Source organism: Scyliorhinus canicula, chromosome 5 (genome assembly GCF_902713615.1).
Source record: "Scyliorhinus canicula chromosome 5, sScyCan1.1, whole genome shotgun sequence".
Taxonomy (NCBI): Eukaryota; Metazoa; Chordata; class Chondrichthyes; order Carcharhiniformes; family Scyliorhinidae; genus Scyliorhinus; species Scyliorhinus canicula.
This window is the reverse complement of record NC_052150.1, coordinates 180,357,270-180,375,846: the sequence shown is the minus strand read 5'-3', so window position 1 is coordinate 180,375,846 and position 18,577 is coordinate 180,357,270. Positions and strand designations below refer to the sequence as shown.

Here is an 18,577-nt window from a genome sequence, read left to right as displayed (position 1 = left end):
CCCCTTCCACTGCTGGCATCATAATCACATTTAACAATCTCCGGACATTTGTGTTAAGTTGGCGTCCCTTCACGAACCCCGTCTGGTCTTCATGGACTACCCCTGGCACACAGTCCTCTATCCTGGTTGCCAGGACCTTTGCTAACAGCTTGGCGTCAACATTCAGGAGGGAGATGGGCCTGTAGGACCCGCACTGGACCGGGTCCTTGTCCCGCTTCAAAATCAAGGAGATCAGGGCCTGCGACATTGTTGGGGGCAGAACCCCCCCCTCGCGCGCCTCATTAAAGGCTTGCACCAGCACTGGACCCACCAAGTCCACAAATTTCCTGTAAAACTCCACCGGGAACCCATCCGGCCCCGGCGCCTTCCCCGCCTGCATCTGGCCTATCCCTTTAATTAGCTCCTGCAGCTCTATCGGCGCCCCCAACCCTTCCACCAGCTCCTCCTGTACCTTTGGGAACCCCAATTTGTCGAGAAAGTTCTTCATTCCCCCTCTCCTCTTCGGCGGTTCAGACCTATACAATTCCCTATAGAAGTCCCTAAAGACCCTATTCACCTCTTGCCCCTTCTGCACTACGTCCCCACCCCTCTCTCTCACTCCCCCAATCTCTCTGGCTGCATCTCGCTTACGAAGCTGGTGTGCCAGCATCCTGCTCGCCTTTTCCCCGTACTCATACGCCGCACCCTGCGCCCTTCTCCACTGCATTTCCGCCTTCCTAGTGGTCAGTAGGTCGAACCTGGCCTGCAAGCTACGCCGCTCCCTTAATAGCCCCTCCTCTGGTGCCGCCGCATATTTCCTATCTACTTCTAGGAGCTCCCCCACCAGCCTCTCCCTTTCCTGCCTCTCCTTCCTCTCTCTGTGTGCCCTTATGGAGATCAGCTCTCCTCTAATCACTGCTTTCAAGGCCTCCCAAACCGTCCCCACCTGCACCTCACCTGTGTCATTCGTACCCAGATAGTTCTCAATGCCCGTTCTCACCCTTCTGCACACCTCTTCGTCCGCCAACAGCCCTACATCCAGGCGCCACAACGGGCGTTGGTCCCGCGCCTCCCCCATGTCCACGTCCACCCAATGTGGTGCATGGTCCGATATCGCAATGGCCGAGTACTCCGTGTCCTGCACTCTCGGTATCAGCCCCCTGTTCAATACGAAAAAATCGATCCTAGAGTACACTCTGTGGACGTGGGAGAAAAAAGAATACTCCCTCGCCCTAGGCCTACCAAATCTCCATGGGTCTACCCCTCCCATCTGCTCCATGAACCCCCTTAACACCTCTGCCGCTGCCGGCCTCCTATTCGTCCTGGAACTCGATCTATCCAGCCCAGGGTCTAACACCGTATTAAAGTCCCCTCCCATGATCAGGCCCCCTGCCTCCAGTCCCGGGATGAGGCCCAGCAGGCGCCTCATAAAACCCGCGTCGTCCCAGTTCGGGGCATACACATTTACCAGTACCACATTCTCTCCCTGCAGCCTACCCCTCACCATCACGTACCTGCCCTCCTTGTCTGCCACCACCTCTGCCGCCACAAACGACACCCTCTTTCCCACCAAAATCGCCACCCCCCGGTTCTTGATATCCAAGCCTGAGTGGAACACCTGTCCCACCCACCCCCTTCTCAGGCGGACCTGATCTGCTACCCTCAAATGAGTCTCCTGCAGCATTGCTACATCAGCCTTCAGTCCCTTCAGGTGTGAGAAGACCCTTGATCTTTTGACCGGCACATTCAGCCCCCTTACGTTCCACGTGATCAATCGGGTCGCAGAGCGACCCGTCCCTACTCCCTGTCGATTAGCCATGTCTTGTCCCTTGCTCGCCCCGGGTCATCCCTTCTTTTCTGACCCGCTTCCCATAGCGATGGCCCCCCCCCCCCCCCCCCCCCCGGCTCTCCCCTTCTCGTCCCTGGTCTTTCCAGCAGCAACCCGGTGTCCCCCCCCAGCCCCCCCCCCCTTCCCCCCCCCCCCCCCCGGCTAGGACCCCTCCTAGCCGCGATGTACCCCACATCGTACTCCCGAGAGTCAGCTGGTCTCCGCTGACCCGGCTGCTCCTGCCACATTCCGACTCCTCCCGGTTCACCCCATCTGCGCCCGTGAAAGATCCCCTTAAAACCCCCGAGAAAGACCCGCATAATCAACCCGCTCCCCCCCGCCCCGTCTCCCCAACTTAACGATATAAATACCCAATGGCAACTAAATACATAAATACTTAACTACATACTTAAATAACAAAATAATTAACTAGCTATCAACTAACAGTGTGCCCAACCATCACCCTCCATCAAACAGTATAAATAACCGCAGATAACCATAACCCGAAAAGAAAAAAAAAAAAGAACAAAAGAAACCCCCCCAAGCACCCAAAGAAAAAGGGTAAGAGGGGTAAATAACTAAGGGAAATTGGAAACGGGAAGAAACACCCCATAAGAAGCCAACGACCCACAATAGAGATTTCAACAGTACAAATATACAGAAACACCCAACAACTCGAAACCTTCAAAATATTCAGAAAAGTCAACCGTTCGAGAAAAAAACACCCCAAACAATCCACGAAACTGTTACCCAGTTCCGACCTGGCCTGAAAAAGAAAAGGGCCACTTGCTCAATCAAGAGTCCCCCGGCGGCTACGACCGCCGGTGCTCCCAGGTTTTAGTTCGTGTCCAACTTTTCCTCTTGTACAAAGGTCCAGGCCTCCTCTGGGGACTCGAAATAATGATGTTGGTCCTTGTAGGTGACCCACAAGCGCGCCGGTTGCAGCATTCCAAATTTGATCTTTTTCGCGTGTAGCACCGCCTTTGTCCGGTTGTACCGGGCCCGCCGCTTTGCCACCTCCGCACTCCAGTCCTGGTACACCCTTACCGTCGAGTTCTGCCACTTGCTGCTTTTCTCCCTTTTTGCCCACCTCAGGACTTTCTCTCGATCACTTAGCCGCTGGAAACCGCACCAGCACCCGCCCTCGGGGGCTCGTTTGCCCTAGGCCTCCTGGCCATGACCCGGTATGCCTCTTCCAATTCCAGGGGCGCCGGACCGGCCCCTTCCCCCATCAGGGAGCTCAACATCTCCGCCACATATCCCGGGAGATCCGACCCCTCCAGGCCTTCTTCCAGGCCCAGGATCCTCAAATTTTTCCTCCTCATCCGAGTGTCCAGCTCCTCGAAGCGGCTCTGCCACTTCATGTGGAGTGCCTCGTGCACCTCCACCTTTGCCCCGATGACTGTGGCCTCCTCCTCCCTCGCGGTCATCTCCTGCTGCAGATCTTTAATCGACGCCTCTTGGATCGCCTGGGCTCCCACCAACCTGGTGGCCGTCGCGTTCATGGACTCTAGGAGCTCCACTTTCATCTCCGTGAAAAAACGGAGGAGAGCGGCCTGCTGCTCCTCCGCCCATTTCTTCCACTCCTCCGATGCACCGCCGGCCGCCATTTTGATTTTCTTCCCCCGCTTTTTTTGGGGAGCTGCTGCCGTTTTTCTTGCCGCTCCACTCCGGGTACCGACCATAAAATCGGTCTAGTTCTCCTCAGGGGACCTTCCCCCACCGGGATTCGTTTTTTCAGCGCCGTTGGGGCCCTCCAATTGGCCCAAAAACACCTTTGTTGCAGGAGCTTCCAAATGTGCGGCTTAGCTAGCCATAGCCGCAACCGGAAGTCCCGTTTCCCCTTGTTGGAAATTCTGGAATGATAGGCCATAGTCTTAGACTAAGGGGTAGTGGAATTAAAACTGAAATGAGGACGAATTACTTCACTCAAAGGGTCATGAGTGTGTGATATTCTCTACCTAGAGTGCAGTGAATACCAGAACACTAAACACATTTAAAGGAGACAGATAGGTTTTTTAGTAGGAGAATGAAGGGTTATGGGGAGTGGGCAGGAAGGTGGAGATGAAGCAGAGAGATCAGACACGATCTACTGAATTGCAGAGCAGGCACGAGGGACTGAACTGCCTACTCCTCCGAGATCTTATGTTCTTATATTTATGTTCTTTGCACTTTTAAGAGTCTGACTCAGAATATGCTGATAATGGGTTTCAACGCACGAGAATGTAGGAAGCATGTAGGTTGAGCACAGTAATATATTAAGAGCTAGTAAAAAGAGGAATCATAGTATATCAATTATAAAATAAAAGGTTACAGCAAAGAAAGCAAAGTCAGACAACAAGAGATGAAAGCAGCAGCAATTACATTAGTTTATTTTAAAAACAAATCATATCCTGACCACCAAGGTGAAGATTTCACATATTTGAGAACAGTATTCAATACTTGCCACTCAAACTTTAGAGTGTTATTACTGGTTTTGCTCACAGGCTTACAGCATGGTTGTGTTGTGAGTTAATTTGGCAAATGCACTTAAGGCCAAAGTTTTAAACAGATAAATACTGGAAATAATAGTTACAAATAAACAGCTATGGTCAGTACAAAATGGTTTCAGCCTCCAACTCACTGCACTGTCTTTTTCCTAAGTGAGAAAGTCAAATGCAAACCAAGAGGCTATCTGGTGCAATGGATGTTAATATGTCTGTGGGGGGAGGGGGAAGCTGGTAAAGAAAGACTTTGCATGAATGAGCATGAATTTGAGGTATATTTCAGCAAAGGTGGAGATATGGAAGTTCAGAGCAAAGACTTAGCACAGAATAATGTAACATTGGTGGTATGATGTGAACATATTCCAAGGTTTTCTATTTAGTTCAAGTGTTAAGACCAATATGCATTTTTTGAGTTGAACACATATCTATATATATGTATGTATGTATGTATATTTGTATGTTATGAAAGGTAAAATGGTTTCAGTTTTATCACACGCACACACACACACACAATGCGGTTACACACCTGAAATTAAAGAGATGGGTTAAAAAGGGATTGGGTGTTCAGTGATTTTGCTGGGTGAACATTAGGAACATTGGGCTGTTCCCTAGCAGCAGTCGTCAAATTACAGAAGCAACAAAAAAAAGGAGATGGGGGAAACTTCAGTGTGTGAGAGCGATGCCACGGATTTTCATCTCTCCAAGAGAAAAGGCGAGTGGGACTGAGTTAACTGAATCATCAGTAATAGGACTCAGTAATGTGAGCAGTTTGGTGGTGTTGTTACTGAAACAGTGGGCTGTAACTTCAGAGATCCCCAGAATCGCATTGGGGTGGGGTTGGGGGGGGGGGGGGGGGGTGGTACCCCAGAGATGCACTGGGATCCCTCTCAGACCTGCAAAGTAAGGGTTTGAATGGTAATTTCCCAGAAGTGCAAAATTCAAGTAAAATTGCAAACTTAGGATGGTTCTGACTGTGTTACACAAATAGTTCACCATAAAAAGTTTGAAGAATTGAAACCTTTTCTAACTTTTGGGTAACTATTTTAAAGACACAGATGCTGTAGCCACCAGCCCCCCTTCCCCCACAAATATACAGGAACTTCCCCATTCCTGAAGTGCCCAATACTCCCGAGCCCATAGGACAGGGGTGGGCAAACTTTTCCGTGCAAGGGCCACATTCAGAAATTCACAATTTTAAAGGGCCGCATAGTATATTAAGTAAAATAATTACTTCACCCGGTTATGATTCTGGGCGCCTCATATAGAACATAGAACAGTACAGCACAGAACAGGCCCTTCGGCCCTCAACGTTGTGCCGAGCAATGATCACCCTACTCAAGTCAACGTATCCACCCTATACCAGTAAGTAACCCATTAACCTTAAAAAAAATAATAAAAAATAAAAAAAAAATTTTTTTTTTTTTTTTTTTAAATGGCTTGGTGGGCCGCATAAAGACCTTTGGCGGGCCGCATGCGGCCCGCGGGCCGTAGTTTGCCCACCCCTGCCATAGGAGATTCCTACATCCTTGAAATACCCCTCCATTTCAAGCAAGTAATTGGGTGTAGAGTGGCAAACCGACAATGATTGCCACTCAGATCAAGTTATGGCCCAGTGAGTTTAAACTATGGTTATTTTGGCTGTCTTAGAGAGAGGTGAAAGTTGGATTAGAACATTAAGTAAATGCTGAAGAGGTCACCAGAAGAAAACAGTTTGCATGGATGCCAGTCCCAGTCAAAGAGCCTTTGTGTCAAGTTAGTGGTAACTCTTAACTGGTTTGTGTCTGTAAAAGATGTTGCTGGGGAAAGAAATTGAAACATCTTCTGGTGCTGGTATTGCAATCGTTCCAACCTTGGCTTTGTTTGAAAAAATTATCAGCAGACTCCTCTTCAGTAACTTTCCTCCATGATTAAAAAAAGATCCATCAAACCATGAGTCCATAGAACATAGAACATAACAGCGCAGTACAGGCCCTTCGGCCCTCGATGTTGCGCCGACCTGTGAAACCCCTCTAAAGCCCATCTACACTATTCCCTTATCGTCCATATTACTATCCAATGACCATTTGAATGCGTTTAGTGTTGGCGAGTCTACTTCTGTTGTAGGTAGGGCATGCCACACCCTTACTACTCTCTGAGTAAAGAACCTACCTCTGACATCTGTCCTATATTTATCTCCCCCTCAATTTAAAGCTATGTCCCCTCGTGCTAGACATCACCATCCGAGGAAAAAGGCTCTCACTATGCACCCTATCTAATCCTCTGATCATCTTGTATGCCTCGATTAAGTCACCTCTTAACCTTCTTCTCTCTAACGAAAACAGCCTCAAGTCCCTCAGCCTTTCCTCATAAGATCTTCCCTCCATACCAGGCAACATCCTGGTAAATCTCCTCTGCACCCTTTCCAATGTTTCCACATCCTTCCTATAATGTGGCGACCAGAACTGCACTCAATAAATGGATCTGACTCATCCAGTATTATCAGCTGGGATCACAGCAGAAGCAAGTCAATTGAGCAAATGGAAAACTAACACGACTCTGGGAAAGAACTATAATCTTTATTAGTGTAACAAGTAGGCTTACATTAAAACTGCAATGAAGTTACTGTGAAAATCCCCTGATCGCCACATTCAGGTACATTGAGGGAGAATTCAGAATCTCCAATTCACCCAACAAGCTTGTCTTTCGGACTTGTGGGAGGAAACCGGAACACCCGGAGGAAACCCACGCAGACACGGGGAGAACGTGCAGACTTCACACAGACAGTGACCCAAGCAGGAATCGAACCTGGGGCCCTGGTGTTGTGAAGCAACAGTGCTAACCACTATGCTACAGTGCCATCCGTTAATTAGCTAACTGCCATTCACTTCAACTTGGTCTGGAAAAATTTTTCCGCCAAATTAAAATACCATAAAAGACCCGACAAAGTGTCCTTCTCTTTTTTTTAATAAATTTAGATTACCCAATTATTTTTTCCAATTAAGGGGCAATTTAGCGTGGCCAATCCACCTACCCTGCACATTTTTGGGTTGTGGGGGCGAAACCCACGCAGACACGGGGAGAATGTGCAAACTCCACACGGACAGTGACCCAGAGCCGGGATCAAACCTGGGACCTCAGCGCCGTGAGGCAGTTGTGCTAACCACTAGGCCACCGTGCTGCCTCCAAATTGTCCTTCTCTACCACTCAGAATGATGGAAAATAATTACTAGAATTTATATCCACTGGACCAGCATCACTAGCACGGGAATATAAATATGTGCATTCATGTTACAGAGTGTCATTTTGAGATCTTATAAACCTTCTCCGATGTAATTATTTTACTGGCATCAGTTGACGGTTCTGAGCATGTGCAAGATTTGTGCAGGCTTTTGCATGGGTATCCTGCAAGCAAGACCTGTTTTGCTGGACCTTTTTTTAATAGTTATTACGGTTATTGATTTGTATAAAGAAGTAATTCCTTCTTTTAAAGAACGTATTCGACTATATTCTTTGTGGTCTCAAGTCGCCACAATTCATGTCAATTAGGAAGTTCAACATAATATAATGTTGAAAATATATATTTTGGCTGCACGCACGAGGAGACAAGTGAAGAACTGCTCCTTGTAAACCTTGTTTATCCAATCCCCATATCAAAGGAATTATGTTTTATTTAAAGAATGGAGATAGAGATGATGGTTTTATCTTTTGCCTCCGAGAACGGTTCTCCAGGTCCTCCACTTTCTCTAGCAGTCGCTTCTGCTGGTCATGCATCAGCCTAATCTCTGCTGCCATCGAGGTGGACTGTTCCTTCTGCTCCTCTAACCTCTGGATTGCCTGTCCCTGGGCTGCCAGTCTTGTCTCCACACGGTCAACCACCACCTTGATCGAGTCCACCGCCCGGGCCAGGTCCTCTGCACTTCCCTTTTGCTGTTGGGTGAACTTCTCATATAAGAAGCTCACCAACTGGTCCATCGACCACTGAGCCGACAGGGCCAGACTCTGCCTGTCCACCACCTCTGCGTGCGTTGTCGGCTCCTCACTCGCCTCAACCAACTGGTTAATTCCCGGGCACTTCATAAATTAGGGGTCGCTCTCTTCTGCTCTCACTTCTTTATCTTTTTCCTACAAAATTCCTGCGACAAACCGGTGTGAAGGTCACAAAAAGACCACCATGAGCGGGAGCTGCCAAATTTGCAACCACTCACTCCATGGCCGCCACCGGATGTCAATAATGGTTTTATCCTGAAAGTTCCCAGAAATGTAGTGATTTTATAACAGAGGTTCTATTGTTCATGAAAAACACAAAGCAATTTTCTTTTTCCAAGATAGCTTGACCATCAAATTTTTACAATTATTCATTGTAAAAGCCAGCAAATACAAGTTTAGATCAAAAGCGTCACATTTTCTCTTCCTCGGTCAGTTGTATGGTAAATGAGTAAACAACAAAGTGCATGATTAAGAAAATGAATAAAGTTTGTAATTATGGATATTATACCATGGAACCTTTTAAATTATGGTTTCAGAATGCTCATGAGAACAGTTATTGTCAGCCATACCTATTTCACCATTGATATCAGGTAGTTGTATGATTTGATCCTTTTCTTTCGCTTCCCCCTCATAGTCCTCTGCATTCAGCAATGATTTAGCATTTGGAGCATCATAGTGGGTACATGAGTTTGTCATCTCCCCAATAGTGTCTTGGGAGAACAGGGGTCCTGGTTTCACATCTTCTAATTTCACATCTGCTGGCTCCTTCAGTTTCACTACTTCATTTTCTTCTAGAAGAAAACCCAGAAGAACAGGGTGAATATTTTAACAAATTGATGCAAATTAGCTTTTTGTTTTGAAAAAAGCTTTTATTTCAACAGTAAAATACTGTGGATACAAATGGATAACAGAGCCACATTACTTGACACTTCCTCTTTTCTACAGCAAAAAGGTTCCTCAAAAAGACAAGAATTGTAGCTATGAAGGGAAAGCTCGGGCTTTAAAAATGGTTGTCCAACTGGAGGATTATGCATCAACAGATTTCAGACAGAAAATAGCAAACCTGAAGGCTCAGAATGGCTAACAATTAATATTTTGGGTTGGAAAAAGTTGACAAATAGAGAAATGCAAAAATAGTTGGCGGGTAGTAGACTTGACTAATGCTGAAAAAAGGCACCATTGTCGAAGATATTCGTATTGCACATGAGGACAATTCACAAGAATACCAAATGGAAAGGGAACAACAATTTCTACTTCACGAAAAGAGTGCTGGTTGATTGGCACTCTCTTCTTATGAAGTATAAATTGTTATTCCCTTTACATTTGGTATTTTTGCAAATTGTCCTGACGAGTGCAAGACAAAAATCTTTGACAATGTGTCTTTTCAGCAAGGCTGAAATTCAAAAAGGAAATTAACATACACCATCTACAGAGAGGGAGAGATAATAAAGTGATCAAAAAGGACAATTATATTCCGAGGAGCTTTTCTACTGAAGACTAGCTGTTTTGAACTGCACTTGCATTTTGAGGATGGTGGTGAAGAAACAAATAAAATCATGATGATATTTTCTGACATTTAAAGCAAGAAGTTGTGGAAAATAGTTTGAATCTAATGTAATGCATCAATTACTTGATTTTTCCACATAAAACCTTTCTCCTGTATTTTCTCATTACACATACAAAGACATCACAGTGGTTATCACTGCAGCGTCACAGCGCCAGGGACTCGGGTTCGATTCCAGCCTTGGATGACTGTGTAGAGTTTGTACATTCTCCCCATGTCTGCGTGGGTTTCCTCCACGTGCTCCAGCCCCCCCCCCCCCCCCCCCCCCCCCCGGAGGGCAGCATGGTGGTTAGCATAAATGCTTCACAGCTCCAGGGTCCCAGGTTCGATTCCCGGCTGGGTCACCGTCTGTGCAGAGTCTGCACGTCCTCCCCGTGTGTGCGTGGGTTTCCTCCGGGTGCTCCAGTTTCCTCACACAGTCCAAAGATGTGCGGGTTAGGTGGATTGGCCATGCTAAATTGCCCGCAGTGTCCTAAAAAGTAAGGTTACGGGGGGGGGGGGGGGGGGGGGGGGGTTGGGTTACGGGTATAGGGTGGATACGTGGGTTTGAGTAGGGTGATCATTGCTCGGCACAACATCGAGAGCCGAAGGGCCTGTTCTGTGCTGTACTGTTCTATGTTCTATAACCATCACAGTGGTTATCACTGCAGCGTCACAGCACCAGGGACTCAGGTTCGATTCCAGCCTTGGGTGACTGTGTAGAGTTTGTACGTCCTCCCCATGTCTGCGTGGGTTTCCTCCACGTGCTCCAGCTTTCCCCCTGCCCAATCCAAATGTGTAGGTTAGGTAGATTGGCCATGCTAAATTTCCCCTTAATGGCCAAGGATGTGCACGTTAGGTTACGAAGACAGGGCGGGGGATGGGGGAGTGGAGCTATGTAGAATGCTCTTTCGGAGAGTTGATGCAGACCCAATGAGCTGAATGGCCTCATTCTGCAGTGTAGGGATTCTAGGCTCAATTCTCCGTAAAACTTTCTAAGTGTGGTAACGAGCAGGAATTGTCGCGAGCTTCCCGGCGCTCAGCCCAGCGGGGCCGACAACGCAATTCAACGTTAATTGGTCCACTTAGCAAGGCCTCACGAGGGCAGCACGGTGGCGCAGTGGTTAGCACTGCTGCCTCATGGCGCCGAGGTCCCAGGCTCGATCCCGGCTCTGGGTCACTGTCCATGTGGAGTTTGCACACATTCTCCCCGTGTTTGCGTGGGTTTCGCCCCCACAACCCAAAAGTTGTGCAGGGTAGGTGCATTGGCCACACTAAATTGCCCCTTAATTGGAAAAAATGAATTGGGTACAATTAAAAACAAACAAGCCCTCACGGGGTTTTCGGCGCAAATGAAGGTTCAACAGCTGATTCGCCGGGACCGTGCTCGCCAGTCCCCCCCCGCTAACAAGGCAAGGTAGAGCAGCACTTAAGCTGCACTTGCTCAGCCAACCCCAGCCAGCTTGCAACAATCGCGCTGAGGAGACCAGCCCCATGATTCCAGGACTCTGATCTGGGGAGGCTGCTAGACACCTTGGAGATGTCCTGTTCCTCCGAGGGTCCCGGAGAGTCAGCCACAAGGCAGCCAGTGCTGCCTGGGATGAGGTGACCACTTACTGAATGACAGGAGGCCATTGGATATGGGGTGGCTCTCGTTAATTGCATGGGAATGGGGCTTAAGTGGTTTCTCATCACGTGACGGTGAGATCCCGATTTCACCCACGGCAGCAGGCCGGTTACATCGCAAACTGTTTGGCACTTGGCGCGGATCTTGTTCTTGGCCTCTCCTCATATTCACCTGCCTCGTTACGCTTGAACGAGAACATAACGAAGCTGGAGAATCATGTCCTATGATTCTAACCCACACCTGCAAATCTTTATTTACTTATAAATGCTTTTGAACATTACCAGTAAAATTTCAATGATTATAGGGGAAATCATGGGGCATTGAATTGGATGGAGAAGTGGAAGTGAGATCAGAAGATAAACCATCCTACTGAATGGGAGATCAGACTTGAGTAGGTCGTGTGGCCTAACCCGGCATCATCTTATATTCTTATTTTGCCTTCTTTTGCAGTTTTTATTGTTTTGTTCAATTAATTGTCACTTCGTTAAAGTGAAGAGCTTTTAAGCTGTGTTTGAAATATTAGAATCAATATTAATAACTATCTAAGTTCATGATGTTTCAATAAAGCCCTTTTAAGACTTTGGAGAAATAACTTTAATTTCCTCGAGAGGGAGCAATTGCTACATTATAATGGCATTATCATGAAATAATTTTCCATCTGTGTCACAGTTTTTTCAGTAAATTTAGGAACTGGTGCACTTACTGAAATCTTTATTCAGAAACACCTCAAACAAGTGAAAAGGGCATTGAAGAGCGCTGACTTCTGCCACACTGTGTTACCTCACTTTTATTAAAATTATACAACCCTGAGGCTTTTCCCTGCCTGGCTGATGTTCTGTAACTACACAGATGAAAAAGTATTTTTTATTAAGAGCTTCGAAGGGGCTTCAGGCCAATCCACATTCAACAACCTGCTCTGAAAACTCTGCGCACATTTAAAAAATATATATACTTAGAGTACCCAATTATTTTTTCTCCAATTAAGGGGCAATTTAGCACGGCCAAACCTGTACATCTTTGGGTTGTGGGGGTGAAACTCGCGCAGTCATGGGGAGAATGTGCAAACTCCACACGGACAGTGACCCAGGGCTGGGATTCGAACCATGGTCCTCAGCGCCGCAGTCCCAGGTGATAACCACTGCGCCACGTGCCGCCCCGTCTCTTCTCACATTTTGACAGCTGTGACACATTTTGCCACAGCAACTCAGAAAATCCACAAAATTACAGAACAATCTAGAGCATGGGGGGGGGGGAAGAGAACATACAATGTTCTTATATGTAGACGATCTGTTGCTATATATCACGGACACTCTCTCCAATGTGGGGGAGATCTGGGCAAGAGTGAATTCTTCCCAGTGAACCACCCGGGAGGGGAGCTGATCTGGGGGGGGCTCCCATTTCGTCCGGCCAAAACTAGTTTCCGGTATCTGGGTATGCAGGTGGCCCATGACCGGGCACACTGAATAAACTGGTGGATGGGGTGAAGGCCGAAGGGAAAAGGTGGGATGCTCTCCCTCTGACCTTGGCAGGAAGGGTACAGAAGGTGAATATTCTCCTGAGGATTTTGTTTTTATTCCAGTGTCTCCCAGTCTTCCTTCCCAAGTCTTTCTTTCGCAGGGTTAACAAATTTATATCTACTTTTGTCTGGGCTGGTAAGAGTCCTCGAGTTCATAAGACATTTTTGCAAAAGGATAGGCAGTTAAGGGGTTTGGCATTACCTAATCTGTTATGCTGTTACTGGGAGGCAAATATTGATAATGAGACCTGGACTCTATATGGGATTGGATAGAGGAGGTTTCGTGCATAGGTCGAGTCCGAGGGCTCTGGTTGCAGCACCACTCCCGTTTTCCCCTGCTAGATTCTCTTCGAGCCCGGTGACAATAGCCACTTTGAGGATTTGGTATTAGTTTAGGCAGCATTTTAACTGGACTCCATTTCACTGTTGGCTCTGATTTATGGTTTGTGCCATCGGTCTTCGATTCATTTAGGGCATGGGAGAGGGAGGGGTTGGAGAGGTTTAGAGACATGTTTCTGCATGGTAGGTTCATCTGTCGAGACAAATTGTGAGAGAAGTTCCAGCTCCCGAGAGGAGCAATTTTTTTTTTAACACAAGGAGCTTCTTTCATTTCCTCTGGTACCGCCATCTTTGCTTATGGATAGGGCCCTGTCTTGGCCAGGCTAGGGGAAGGTAAGATTTTGTAATTCTATGGGCAGATGTTGGTGACAGAGCAGGCAACATTGGAGGAAGTAAAGAGGAAGTGGGAGCGTGAGCTTTTGGGGGGGGGGGGGGGGGGGGGGGGGGTAATATTTACACCTCGAGAAGATCAAATACACCATGAGGAGTTTGGTGAAGGGTTCTGCTCGAGATGGCAGCCCTTAATCTCCTTCTTTAGGGAACTGATTACCATCAGCTGTTGGGGGTGTTGTCTTTTTAGTTTGGCTACGGTTTTATTTTCTTTATTGGGAAGGTGTGGACTGAGTGGGTGGTCTTTGGGAATAATATGGCGTTCACAGTTGCTGTATTGTTGTTCGGTTTGTTATAATGAAAATCCTGTTTGAATAAAAACATTTTTTTAAATTCCAGAACAATCAACAATATTTGAAGTAAAACAACCTACAACATCCTAAAAAAAAAGTCAATTTGTTCTAACAGACAGGGTGAACAGATTCTTTAAAAACTAATTCCAGGATCAGGATCCACTCTAAAAAAACTGATCAACTCATCCCTTGAGCTAGACCATGGGCTGGATTCTCCATCCCGCTGCGCCACATTTCCGTTTCACCACGCCGACAGGGTGCTACATTATGCTGGCCGGTCAATGGGGTTTCCCATTGTGGGGCTGCCCCACGCCGCGGGAAGCCCCTGGGCTGCCAGCAAAACAGAGCATTCCGACTGCGGATAATCCAGCCCCTTATCTGTGTACCAAGGTTTGTTGAAATAACGTCGATTTTTTATTTCAGATATTTTGTTTACAAACAGCCTAAAAGGAGTGAAAACAGTACTTCCACTCAATATCCAGGCCTGGGCTGACAAGTGGCAAGTAACAATAGAGTCACAGGAAGTGCAGGTAATGAAGATTTCCAATAAGAGAGAATCAAAAATCACCCCATGACATTCAATGGCATTACCATCACTGACTCTTCCACTATCAACAACCCATTGACCAGAAACTGAACTGTGCTAGCCATATAAATACTGCGACGATAAGAGCAGGTCAGAGACTAGGAATCCTGCAGCAAGTAACTCACCTCCTGGCTCCCCAAAGCCTGTCCACCACCTACAAAGTGCAAGCCAGGAGTGTGATGGAATACTTTACACTTGCCTGGATGAGTGCAACTCCAACAACAGTCAAGAAGGTCCAGCAAGATGGCGCCGGAGCGAGGCGACTCTCTGCAAGCTCTCCCCAACAGATCCACTTTTAACTTAACTTATACTCATTCTAACCTTTTAAAAATTAATTCTAAAGCTAACATTATTACTAACCTCTCTCTTTTATATTCTCATGTATTTTCTTGTATTTTCTTGAATTTTGTTTAATTCCCTTTTCTTCCATGTACTGAATGATCTGTTGAGCTGCTTGCAGAAAAACACTTTTCACTGTACCTCGGTACACGTGACAATAAACAAATCCAATCCAATCCAATCCAATCCAAGAAGCTCAACACCATCCAGGACAAAACAACCTGATTGGTTGGCACCCCTTCCACAAACATTCACTCCCTCCACCATCACCACCAACGCACAGTAGCAGCAGTGTGCACCATCTTCAAGATGCATTGCAGGAACTCACCAAGGCTCTTTAGGCAGCACCTTCCAAACCCACAACCACTACCATCTAGAAGGACAAGGACAGCAGATATCTGGAAACACCACCACCTGTAAGTTCCCCTCCAAGTCACTCACCATCCTGACTTGGAAATATATCACTGCCCCTTCACCGTCACTGGGTCAAAATCCTGGAACTTCCTCCCTAATAGCAGTGGATGTACCTACACCACATGGACTGCAACAGTTCAAGTAGGCAGCTCACCATCATCTTCTCAAGGGCAATTAGGGATGGGCAACAAATGCTGGCCTAGCCACCGAAACCCTCATCCTGTAAAAATGAATGAAACATTTTTAAAAACCCATCTTAAGTAGTGGATGTAAAAATTGAACCACATCCAGAACGACATCTTGTAAAAAATACACAAGATGAAGACCACCTATTGGGCTGGTTTAGCACAGTGGGCTAAACAGCTGACTTGTAATGCAGAACAAGGCCAGCAGCGCGGGTTCAATTCCCGTGCTGGCCTCCCCGAACAGGTGCCGGATTGTGGTGACTAGGGGCTTTTCACAATAACTTCATTGAAGCCTACTTGTGACAATAAGCGATTATTATTATTATTGCCCAGCTTATCCTGCCACATGGTATCTCAATCACAATATCTAACTGCCTCTTGAAAGACTCCATAATTCTTCCTCTGCTACTCTTCCATAAAAGGGTTTTACAGATATTAGTCACTCTTTTCAAAAAGAAAGATTTCCTGACATTGGTTTTTCACTTGGTTCTAACATTGTAGATTAACTTAACATTTGCCAAGAATTAACCCTTTTATTTACATTTCTAGCCTTGCATATCTCTATAAAATTCTTCTCATGGCTCAGGAGTTCAAGATTTTCCAGCCTTTTCTCATCGCTCAAATGCTATACTTTAATTCAGGCTGTTGGCTCTTCTTCATCCTGTTTTGCGAGCTTGGATGTCTCCCTATCAAAGTGACCATAACTGAACACTATTCAGGGTTTGGCTGGGCCAGATTATTATACTACTTCAGCAATACCTGACCGATTTGGCAAAATAGCTCAACCTTCATTACTTGCAGCTGTGCAATAATTGGATATGTCCAGTGTCAAGCCGATCACTCTCAAATCTCTTCCAGCCTTTTCCCTTCTGGTTCAACTTCATTTACTCATTAGATCCTCCATTTATTTGCATTCTAATGTACAACACCTTGTACTTATATACTGGGTTTTATCTGCCATAGTTCTACCCATTGCAAATATTATCAAAGTCCTTTTGCAAATCTCTGACCAATTCATCTGACCCCACTGAAGTTGTGAATCAGCTGCGAATCTGACTAATCAGATCAATCTGGAGCATAAAATCCGAAAAAGCACAGATCCAGAGACCACTTTACATAGAAAGCACCAGCCTAACATAATTTCCTTAACTGCTTCCTGCCTTTCTGATTATTCTTTATTCAACTCAGGTTTACCTAGGGTGCACACTGCTATACAGTAGTTTTTCATGTGGATGACGCAGTTATTTCAGGTGAAAGGCATCATTAGTGTTTTGAAGGACTAACAGGGAAAAAAAGAATAAAAAGCAATTAACCGTCAAACGTCAGATCAATAGAATGCGGTGAAAATACTGGAGTAAATTATCAAGGAAAATATTTTCTGAGCTATGCAGTCCATTCATTGGTTTTGGAGCACTGAATTTGACTTTCAATTTAAAAGGCGTTCTAAAGAGATTAAACACAATTGAACTGTATTGAATTATGCAGCTTTTTCAATCAATACTCATGCAGATTAATATTACACAATAAATTCATTCAGCTGTAATGACAAGTCTGCATATGATTTGATATTTATAAAGTAATTAGGTCAAAAGCCCAAACCACAAGGTGTGAAATAACAGCCAACCATCTGCCACTGGCGAAGACAAATTTCTGATGTTTGCAATTGGAGCCTTGTGGCACGATTCCTATTCTGAACAGGTACAGTTGCGCAAACAAAAGGTCTCAAGTGGACCAGTAAGATTTACAAAACAAATTTCTGGCAATATTTAGAATCAAAATTTGATTTGTCAATGTTTGTGGACTTAAAAATAGATTTTTTGTAGAATGCTTCACTAGAGTCACTTGGTATAATTAGGAAACCTCATTTTGAAAGCGTACATAAGAGGGCTAACTGATAAGTAAGTATTTGTGCTCTACTGATCAAGAATGTCTGAAGTTCAGTCCACGGTTCCAAGAGTTAAATGATAATAGGCACGGCAACATTAGGAGTGCTACAATAGAAGCTAAATCAAATAAGCTCCTAACAGGCTCCTATGCTAATACCTATTCGAAAGAAGCATGTATCAGTTGAGAACAGGATTAGATTGAGTGGTGATGCAACTCTGGATCCTTCTATGTAAAATGGTAGTATTTTTAAAAACCAACAGTGCACATCAATTATTCTTCTGCAAACATTCTTTGCCAACACATCTTTCCACGGATCATAAAATACCCTGTTTTTTTTTAAACATATTGATGGCAGGAAACAGATGTACCCAAGTCTCTGCCACAAAGTGATGTAATGCATAAAGAAGTTGACAGTTAACTTATTTATAGAAACAAAAACGATGCGGAAGGATGCGGTAACATCAGTGTTAGGTTTTACAATATCAAAAAGGAAACACATTGAGAGAATTTCATGATAAGGGCTGCTTTACAAACATAGAAAATAAAGAAAGGAAATTTTCAGGCTTTAGCATCTTCAGAGAGGACAGGAAAATTGACAACGTTTTTGTAATAAACTCAATTACCGGAATAGAATGTAAAATTTTTAGTACTGGTGATCTGGCAGCGAAAACAATATGGGTAGAGGTAAGAAACAGCAAAGGATGCAAGACACTGGTTGGAGCTGTTTGTAATTCCCCTGACAGTAGTGGATTATGCATTAATACAGAGATCAAAAGCAATGCAATTTGCGTTCAAGAAAGACAAGTTTCAAAGAGATTAGCAGTGAACTGACCATAGAAAATTGACTGAGCTGTTAATGGGTAACCTCTGGCCGGCACGGTAGCACAGTGCTTCACAGCGCCAGGATCCTAGGTTCGATTCCCGGCTTGGGTCACTGCCTGTGCAGAGTTTGCAGTCTCCCAGTGTCTGTGTGGGTTTCCTCCGGATGCTCTGGTTTCCTTCTACAAGTCCCGAAAGACGTGCTATTAGGTGAATTGGACATTCTGAATTCTCCCTCTGTGTACCCGAACAGGCGCCAGAGTGTGGCAAGTAGGGGATTTTCACAGTAACTTCATTGCAGTGTTAATGTAAGCCTACTTGTGACAAGAAAAAGGAAACCGAATGGATTAAGAATCATTAAAAAAACCAACTTGGATCCA

General features: G+C 45.6%; 1 protein-coding gene across 5 annotated transcripts in view; it reads right to left on the bottom strand.

Moving 5' to 3' along the window:
• acbd5a (acyl-CoA binding domain containing 5a) overlaps nucleotides 1-18,577 on the bottom strand; it is a 185,278-nt gene that overhangs the window by 34,246 nt on the left and 132,455 nt on the right. For all 5 annotated transcript variants that reach the window (XM_038798182.1, XM_038798184.1, XM_038798186.1 and 2 more), the window contains one exon: nucleotides 8,829-9,050. In XM_038798182.1, coding sequence (XP_038654110.1) covers nucleotides 8,829-9,050 — 222 coding nt within the window. The remainder of the gene's footprint in view (nucleotides 1-8,828; nucleotides 9,051-18,577) is intronic.